Consider the following 10,240-nt stretch of genomic DNA (forward strand, 5'->3'; position numbering starts at 1 on the left):
AATAAATATAGGCCTAATTCGTAAATCTACAAACTGTTACAACACTATATAATTCAATTAACTGGAGACAAACACCGTGAATTCTACGTGCGAAATTCTGTAGTTTTAAAATATAGGGCTAAGTGCTTTCTAGCGGCCATCTTTTAGTCGGATTTGCCAAGATGTAATTCAAACATGGAATAATTATCAAAAAGTACAAAAAACATTTCAGAACTTTAGTGCACAGAGCATTTTTGCATTTAAACAAACTACAAAAATAGGGCGATGATAAATTCGCCCATGTTGTAGTTCGCACTGAATGCATCCGCTCGAACTGGCATCCGCTCGAACTGACATCAACTCGAATTGACTGGCATCCAAATATAGTGATTTTTGGCACAGGAAAGGTAAATGTTGAATAATCTTTTGAGAACATTTTCCCTCCCGCCCCTCATCAATTTTTTTTTAAAGAATGATAATCTATAGAGTAGTAATAATTATTTCTATGTGCCCTATGTTCTCATTTTAAACATGATTGATATTTACTCTTTTCAACAAAAGATACCAAAATGTGCTAGCCTACTATACTAACCTAACCTAATTCAGCCTGTGTGAGGCTGCTCTTGTTTCTACTGTTAGTTATACCAAAGTATATACTGGGCTCTAAGTAAGACTAGCTAGGCTGGGTGCTCATTCCTCGCCTAACCTAACCTGGCAGTATGCCACAGGCAACCGGCATCCCAACCTACTTGGCCTAGGTCCTACTAACTACTACACGGTAGGCCTAGGACCTAGCTAGGCTGGTAGGCCTAGGCTTGGATAACTACCTACTACTACGTAACCTACCAGTACTTGCCGGAACGGTTCCGACACTGCGTAGCGAACAAACAGCAGTTAATGAATTAGTTCGGAATTTAAGTATATTATTGATTGGAACATAATTAGACCTAACACTGCTAATAAATCGTCCGAAAAACATGGTGAAATGTAATCCGCCGTCATGTATGTACCAAAAGAAAACCTGACCTTCCTCGGTGTCACTAAAATTTATATATTTTAAATTCAATTAACCATAATTTTATAAATTTAAAATATACAATCCAGCAAAAGAAATATTTTTAAATGAGAATTATTATTTATAAGTTGATAAATTAGGAATATTAAGTTAATTAATTTTTAACTGTAAGGTAAAAATATTCTTATTTGCAAAATTACAGGGACGACGACAATCAAGCACCCAGCCAGGTATTTAAAATCGTCACGAGAGTGCATGAGAGTGTTGTGGTTGTGTGTGGTTGTGGTTTTTGGATGTTGTGTGTGTGTGGAGTTTGTTTTGAGTGCCTCGAAGATCATCAACAACGTAGCAGCTAGGAGGCTAGTAAAAAGTTGTTTTTGTTGTTTCGAAGCACAATTGACAGCTGACCACAGATCCCCAGCGTCTATAGAAAGTGATAATCTGACAAGTTTGTTGCCTCACGGAGTAGTTTTTGATACTGTAACCAGGAAAAACATCAACATGATCTACGTACGATGATGTGTCTATTACTACTACATACAGTCCTAACTAACATGACAAGCAAGGATGGATTTCTTCGGCTTTGACCTGTGGTAAGGTTTTAATAAATGTCAGATGTATTTTTGCTTTTAATTTTTAGAAAAGAGGTAAAGAATTATGAACTAGGATCAATTGGCTTGTACTTGTTTGTAATACTTTTTGCATGCATATTATTAAAATGCTGGAAAATGGAACAAATGTGCCAATTCGTTTAATGAAAAGTTGCAGAGAGCTATTATTTTAGCCTATGAACTGAGCAAAATGTATATTTTTAAAATTTTCACATGGAAAATGGAGACCCAGAGTCTGTGACATCATTAAGCTCCAAACTTCTGTAATTTTTTTTCTTATACAGTAACATGTTTCTTGAAAGTTGTTAAGCAATTTCAATTTGGTATTTTTTTTTCCCTCATTTTTTGGCTGACAGTGATAGAATATGTTTGAATTATTTGGACTTGACTTAAATTTCAGTATAGTAATAAGATTAAGAAGACTGCAATAAATATATTTCATCTTGTACTATAACACAATAACATCAAACAATAACAAAAAAGACAGGATTTTCAGCAAACTGAATCAAATTTTAAAAAGGTTCGCCACATTTAAAAACAACATAAAATTTTAAAATTGGTTTCTTGTGATAATGTAGCTGTATTTGAATAATACAATTTGATGGATTTCTACTAACAGGATGATTGAGAGAGACTATTTTCTGTGCCCTCATAATAAAAATGGTAATTACACTGTTTTGTGCATCTGTTCTTATCTAGTACTGTATCATAGGCCTATCTAAAGACTTTGGATTTTTAAAGATAATCAACGTTCATCAGCGCAAAAGTGCTCAAGTCCTGCCGGCTCAAATTATGTAGATGAGTCTGCTTTTTTGGCATTGTTTAATTTATAGGAAGAGCCTAGACTGGGTTCCAGTCCCTAATCTTTGTCTTAATCAGTTGAAATGCTTAAGAATAAATCGATTTATTTTGGCACAAATGGCGTTCTATGTTACTTATTTGCATGGCGTTTCATAGTATACTTTTTCTGGCAAAAAAGTTTCTCTACATAAACTGACGCTGGTGGCGCTTTCCAAAATGCGCTAATGTACTACGAAAAATCCATAAATTAGAGACTTGTGGCAAGTCTAAGGAAGAGCCCAACATAGTTGTAAATAAAGGACACTGAGTAAGATGTTTTCTTGTCATGCTGTGTTTTGGCAATAATTATTTTGCTTAAAGGAGAATGATCCATTTTGATTGGAATGGTGTAGAATACATCACAATAAACATAAAGCTAGAGAAATCTGATCTGGTTGCACAGTGATTATTGGAACCCCTAATAGGCCCCCAGACCCCTGGACAAAGTAAACTGTATCCCAGGACAACAGCACATTGCACCGTATGCCCAATAGGATAGTCAACAGCCATAATTACCCCATGGCTGAACTTTGTAGTTCCTAAAGATGATAAGAGCATCAGCTGGATTTATTTTGTATGCTCATGGTGCCCTTCAACAAAGAGATCAAGAAGTATCTTTGTATGGAGCTAGTGCTTCGTAGTTTTATTTTAATTTTTTCGAAAAGTCGTCATTATAATCTAAATCGTATTCTAGGTTTTGAGGAATTTTCATCAGTGTTGAATTTACAAAAAATTGGACACTGTGATTCAGAATATGTTAAGCAGCTGTTCATGTATAGTAATTATAATTTTGTCATTTAATTTGCACTGATCTTTTTTCACTACTGTTCTCAGCATCAATGGTGTATCTAAGTGGGGGTGTATTCCACACCCCCCTCCCCCCGCCAGAAAAAAATAAATATGTATTTCTAGTCTTCCCAAATATTCTTTCTTTCTTGTGACCATTTATCTGAATAAAATCACTACGATAATTTAAAAAAAATGACATATAGTACTTTTTAAGCGTCACATTCCCTTACCGGTTTTTCAACCTGCTTCTGATTTTGTTTTTTATTTTTTTGCAAAAAAACTGTATTTAAAAAAAGATTTATTTTAAAAATGGCAGACTTAAACAGTAAACAAAACAAATTGAGTTACTACAGTAATATGCAAACCAATTGAGTACTAACATCCTCACTGCTGTTCCTGTTCTTGTTCGTGTTACCAGATCTTAAAAGCGTCCAGTGTCGCAACTTTTGAACGATGTACAGGAAATTTTGTACACATAAACTAGAGGTGATTTCCAACAAATGTTCATCGCCCTTTTTTTAAGTTGGCCCCAGGGTTCCCCTACACCTACACAACAAAACAGGGGTTTCAGCAAGGACTGTACTTTACTGCCATTACCACTAATAGGGCATGTTGCATGGATGGCTCGGTCGGTTTTTAAGGATGTGTTCTAAATAACTAAGGTTGTGAGTTCGAATCGCGTCTTGGTATTCAATTGTTTTTTTTTTTCCAATTTTAGGAAATTTTTTTTTTTTTTCAATTAAGATATTTTAATTTTTTTTTGGTTTTTCCACAAATAAACATTTTAATTATTTAACAATGTCTGTCTTGTAGCTCTTCCAAAAAAAACCCCAATATAATATCTTGCGCCTGTACGTATTTAAGCGTGAAGGAACGCACAGAACACGGTCGCTCTTGTTTTATATTAAAAGAAGAGCAGAGAGGGTTATAGAACAAGCTGTTGCATGAATTACATTTTTATTGATTGTAGATTGTTGTTAAACTGAAACATGTTACAGTATTGATTGAAGGGTGTTTTTTAATATTTTTAGTATAGAAAAAAATCCCTGTAATGTTTAGAATTTAATGGATTTTCCCCTCAAGGATGAAGCACCGGAAATAAAATATTGTGTAAATTTTCATTGATGAAGTAGAACTTATTATTTAAAACTTGAAAAGTAGTCTTTCAAAACATCATGGGCTTGGACAAATTTTTTTAACAAAAATTAAAAGTCAACTAAAAATTTTCAAGAACTTGGATTATATTAGTTCTTGTGTGATATTATTTTTGTCTTAATGTATGTCTCTTGTTAGTATGTTTCATAATATGTTGATAATTTTATAAAAATATATATTTGTTTACATCATTTAATATTGTGAGAAAAATATGTGGTATTGTTATTAAATGAAATGGTGTTTCAGGTGTCTTATTGTGTCTCCTATAAAGGTAGCAATATCAGATTTATATTTTTATACTGTAAGCTGTGATATTACATCGAAGACTGAAGGAGTAGCTGGACTTTTATACTCTTGAAAATACAATATTAAGACTACAGTCCAGTGATATGTATTTCTGACTCTCTAGATAGGCCTAATGTTTTTTGGTTGTTTTTTCATATTATTTGTAGGGAAGTCTTATCTCAAAATGTCTCACTGCTATTTAATCTTTCTTTTGTGATATTTAAAATTGTTTTATTTTCTGTTAAAAAGTCGTTCTCAGAAATCAATTGAATATATAAATATTCATGACATATTTTCTGATTTAAGTGACATTTTTTCTTTCGGAAAAAATATGATTTTGTATTTAATAGTAAATGAGCATGTAAAGTTTGTTATATAGTATTATTTTTCTCTCTCTTGCATCCATGAACATAATGAATTCATTAGGGAAAGTCAATATACAGTCATATGCAATTTTTGCACATCAAAAATGTTCATAGAATTTGAACGTGTTCTGTATTATAGTGAAGTAACTTTACAACACCTGTGGCTCACCTCTCCAAAGAAAGGCCTTCTACATATTATCAGAGCTGTGGAGTAATTTGCCATTATGAAAGCAGCAAATTATACGTGGACATGATTTGTTATTAAGAGGCTGAAGAGAGTTGTTTATGCATTCCTGCATACTCCTACTCACAAGTAGTGAATTGTTGTTGTTTCGTTTCTCGCTGATTTTGTTAATACCAATTTGAATTTTTTGCAGTTTGTATTTTCCCCTCTATTTTTGTGTAAATCTCATTCGGATTGAACACAGACTTGAAAGTCCAGATTTAATATTTTAGTTTTCTATTCTAAAATGCTTATGTATTTCCACTTGTTAAGTGGTCAATTCCATGCCTCTTCTTATGCTGTAACAGTGTTTGAAGACACTTTGTTTTCATGTTGGATGTTGATATTTGGGTATGATCGCTCATGAATATCCCTCATAACTCTCACATGAGACTTACTGTATTTTTATTCGCAGTAAAGAAGGAAAACTTTGTAGTGGTATTTAAATGACAATAACATTATCTGTATCTGTACTGTAGGTTGGTTAAAAGGGCAATTATATTTATCAATTTGTACCCATTAAATGTCATTTAATACTGCCATGGGGACCTAGTCAAAATTTCCAATTTCAATTTGAAAAAAGAACAAACGAATAAAAATATTTTTTAGAATATATTTTCAAATACACATCCAGTGTTGTAGAATTATTTAGTCTAAAAACTGCAAGTCTACTTATACTAACAACCTTGGAAAATGTATTTTCATTATTCTGACCAAAGTTTGCCCATCACTGAGGGATGATTGACCAGGTTATTATTCCAACAGTACTCAATTAAACCTAAACGCAGTATTTTAACCTGCTTAGTGTAACTAATTTGCAGTTATGGTTGGGGGGGGGGTTGTGTCTGCACCGCCCAGTCTGCTCATGCTCATGCAGTTTCTCATGACTTTCAAGAACTGTAACTTGTTTGTTTTTATTTTATATCTCTAAATTTGTTACTATTTAATAAAAGAATATGATTTCTTGTACCTTCCTACTCATCTTCATTTGGCCCCTTAATCCATCCATCGCATGCAATGCATTTTGTCTACCTTGACTCCAACACCTGTGTGTAAGGTTGATAAACTACGTCCTACCATATTGTCTATTCGTTTCCTGTTTCGTGGTCATGTGTTCCACAAATATGTAGGCTAACATAAATGCCAAATGCTAATGTAACCTGACAACTGTTTATTTTAATAATATTAATAATATAACTAAAGAAATATATAAATATAATTAATAATATTAATGATGGTTGTGGTGGTGGTGATGATGATGATGAGAATATTGGTAATGATGATGATAATGGTAGTAGTATAGATATAACATAAACAGACATTCACTTTTAAAACAGACATTTTGAGAATTCAAAGTTTTAATCTATTTAATAATTAAAAAAAATATTGATGAAAAGAATCTCAACCCACATATTTACAATACAGATATAAGCCTATGGTTAATTTTAGCACCTTGTGGAACCCAGATCCTTAACAATGTATCGTGAAAACTATAGTATTCCACGACAGACACCATTCTAATATTTTTCTAGGTTTTTTGGTCCGTGGATATAAAATGGAAGTTCATATTATGTAATGGTAATAATAACGGTTTAGTGAATATTGTAATGTATTGCCATGTCAATTGTCATGGGCCTCAGACATCTGTCTCACAACCAATCATATGATTGATTGTTCAGGATGTTTCCCTTCAGCATTGATGAGTGTAGTGTACAGTACAGTTGGCCAAAAAATGATTGATGAGTAAAGAAAGCCACTGTACGCTGTGGCTGTGTACATTTGTTATTAATGTTATGTATGTTCCGTTTCTGTGGGGGCATTTTCAAGGCAACTTGACAGTAGCATAAGAAGAATTATTTATCTTGAGCATTATTTACGTTGACATTTGTAATATTGCTATTGGTCATTTAACTTGCGTAGCAGCAACATGAGAAGACTACTCTATGACAGTGAATTTAATCAAAATGAAGTTGGTAATTATGTTGGAAAAATAATAACAGAAGGTTATGCATTATGAGTGTACAGTAGACGTGCAGCAGATCATTGTGCATACACATGACCACTGTTTCTTGGTATTTTAAACTTAGTAGCTGTAAAACATCCTTTAGGCAGATGTGACTGGTAAAATATATTATAGGCTCCAGCAATGTTTTCATAGGAGTCTTACAGGCACAGACTTAGCCAGCGAGCCGTCCGGACGTCTTTTGGATGGCCAACAATTGTTTAGGACGGCTACTTTTACCATGACGGCTTGGACGGCGTGGCCTAACCAGCTCGGCCTAGCCTAATTAGGCCTCGTCTGCATTTAGCAAATTCTTTATATTCTTCAAATCTATTGAAGGTTACAATAAACTAAAACTAAATCATATTTACGTTTGATAAAAACAACATTTATTGATTGAATGTATGTTGTTTTCATTACAAATATTTGGTGGGGATTCCCAAATATGTAAGGCTTAACCATTGCCTACCCGGTGAAAAGTTCACTTACAAAAAACATATGTTAAAAACATTTATTCTCTGCTGGAAAATGGACGGTTCTGAGTCGCCCACAATGCAAATGGCTGAGTGGCTCTGCAAGTACAATACTTGAGATTCGGTTCCCCGATTTAATATTGTTGGTGTTCATAACTCTCTGGTTATAATTAATTCATGAAATACTGTAAAGAAGATTTGTTGTTAACCTCACAAATTAAATTCTATTAGTCAACAAAATACAGTAGGTCTAGGCCTATCTCTCAATTCGGAGGACCTAGAGTAGAATTTACACTGGACTAAGTCGAGAGATGAAGATGCAATATCTGCATAGCCTAGAAATTCCGTAGCCATGCGCAATCTATGTATATAACAGAAATATCTTTGTGATAGCTAATTTTCCTTTGAAGACAAATATTCCAAATTTAAACACCCTTAAATGCCTCTAAAGATCATAATTTTCTATTTTTTTTCTTATGTTTGGGAGGGGGCGTGGCCCGCTCGTTGGCTCAGGGCCACGCCCACTGACTTCCATTTTGGACGGCATATTTCATTTTTCTGGCTAAGCCCCTGCTTACAAGAACTCTGAACCAAGCGGCCATTTAGGATCTCCAGTCAAGATCATATAGTTTAGAATGTTTAAAATTGTGTCATTACACTATATTGAATCAAACTGCAACAAAAACAATTTTTGTTGGATCCACAAATGATTATTTGTACTCTGACGAACTCGAATGGCATCTGGCGACTTCAGGGGTGTCTGTGCGCACCAGACAGCGCAGAACTTTTTCTAGTGCCCAGTGCTTGCATCACTGGTTTGAAAGGCACGCTCTGTTATTATTAATTATTCAGCTTTTAGGCACAAGGCACAAGGACTAACAGCATAAAATTCTAGTACTGTAAATCCTTGTATAAGCCCAACCTTTTGAACACAAAATTCTGCAGGTTGGCGTATACCTGGGGAATCAACTTTTCATGAAAAAACATGACCGTCTTTTTTTAAACTCAGAAATTGAATATTGTAATAGGCTTTAAAAGATACAGAAAGCTGCTACGAGTATCACCAATGTCCATGGAGATGGCAGGTATGAAGATTGTCCAACTTTTCTGAACACTTAGTATGTTTCACCTTTCCTCCCTAGCAGTCAGAAGGAGTGTTTCCAGAGCTACAGTATGTTTGCATCCGCAGCTCTCAGGATGTATTTTCAGCACTTGTTCCCAACTAATCATGAGACTTCATTCTACCAACGCTCGCTTTATTTGAGGCTGCAAAACTTTTGAATGATTTTCCATGACAACCAGCTCTGTTCATCCATCGTCATAACATTCTACCTCGATGATTATATGGTCCACTGCGCAAGCACTTCTCCCCATGAAATCGCCATTAATATCGACTAAAATAGTCATCACAGCACCCTCTCTAGCTATGTGAGTGGCCATTGAATACACGGTCGTTTCCTGGGATCTGAGCTTAATTGCATTCTGAATTTCAAAGAATGCGACTGACTCGGAATCTTATACAAAAAAGGTGTAACATAAGAAGGGAAAAATGCCTTTCGTTATCTAAAAGGTCTTTCAATAACCACTGTATCGGTGATCATTACAAACTCACTAATATTGATTAGATAAGCCATTTAAGCTTAAGCGTACAGGGGCCTTTGACCAGGAGCCCTTGAGGTCCCCTTTCCCCCACCCACTGTTTGTCCCTTCGGCACTCATTATGTGTCACCCGATCTTACTCTTTGACAAGGTTGACAGGTATGCACACGTAATGAGCGAGACCATGAGCCTCAGGCATGGGCATCCACTTCGTACGTCTCGTGTGTGCATTGTATGCATTGTACGGTTGTACTAGTACTGTACATATCGCACCATAAAAACTCTGAAAGAAGACATTAAACATCAGGCCCTTCCCAAACCTGAGGAGCATATTATGGTCTGTATTTTTGAGAAAATGAGGGGAAAGTTAATGGATGAAGTGTGCATGTGCTCCAATCAAATTTCTTTCAATGAATCAATTTCTAGAAATAGCCACCCAGTTTGTATTGCTGCATTTTAAAAACATAACCTGTTGTTTGACCTCTCAGTTTCTGAGAATTCATCCATACTGTGTTAACCCCTGGTGGTTTGCTGTCTGCTTACTTGCAAAACAAGCTTAACTGAGATTTTGCATGTAGTGCTATGTAATGGTGAGAAATGGAATACATAGCCAGATTTAACATAGAATACTATTAAATATAATCTTTTAAATGTACAGTGCAATGAATTTTTACAGTTGTGTATTATTTTTAAAACTGCTATGTAAATGGTTGCCTTTGTTTCAGATGTTACTGATGTAGAATAGAAAGGATAATGATAACTGGGAAAGTAAACAGGGGTGGATTTTGAGGGGCAAAAAGAAACAAAGAAAAAGGAAATTGATCGCCCAAAACGCCTACTGTAAGAGGTTATTTCCGGGTGTCTAGAAAACAAAAATTTCCCAGACCCCCCTAAGGTAGAGTGT

At 34.8% G+C, this 10,240-nt stretch overlaps 2 protein-coding genes across 2 annotated transcripts in view; one reads left to right on the forward strand and one right to left on the reverse strand.

Annotated features, from left to right (window-relative positions):
- The window catches only part of LOC117116383 (glutaryl-CoA dehydrogenase, mitochondrial-like), a 4,280-nt gene extending 3,273 nt beyond the window's left edge, over window positions 1-1,007 (reverse strand). Inside the window, exon 1 of the mRNA XM_033260414.1 lies at window positions 826-1,007. Coding sequence (XP_033116305.1) covers window positions 826-958 — 133 coding nt within the window. The 5' untranslated portion in view covers window positions 959-1,007. The remainder of the gene's footprint in view (window positions 1-825) is intronic.
- A 215-nt stretch (window positions 1,008-1,222) lies between these two features.
- Window positions 1,223-10,240, forward strand: part of LOC117116374 (MAP kinase-interacting serine/threonine-protein kinase 1-like) — a 21,898-nt gene continuing 12,880 nt past the window's right edge. The window contains exon 1 of the mRNA XM_033260397.1: window positions 1,223-1,587. The gene's annotated coding sequence lies outside the window, so the exon portion shown is untranslated. The remainder of the gene's footprint in view (window positions 1,588-10,240) is intronic.

This window comes from Anneissia japonica, unplaced genomic scaffold, assembly GCF_011630105.1.
Source record: "Anneissia japonica isolate Jap-2015-1 unplaced genomic scaffold, ASM1163010v1 scaffold287769_len469884_cov163, whole genome shotgun sequence".
In the NCBI taxonomy this organism is placed as follows: Eukaryota; Metazoa; Echinodermata; class Crinoidea; order Comatulida; family Comatulidae; genus Anneissia; species Anneissia japonica.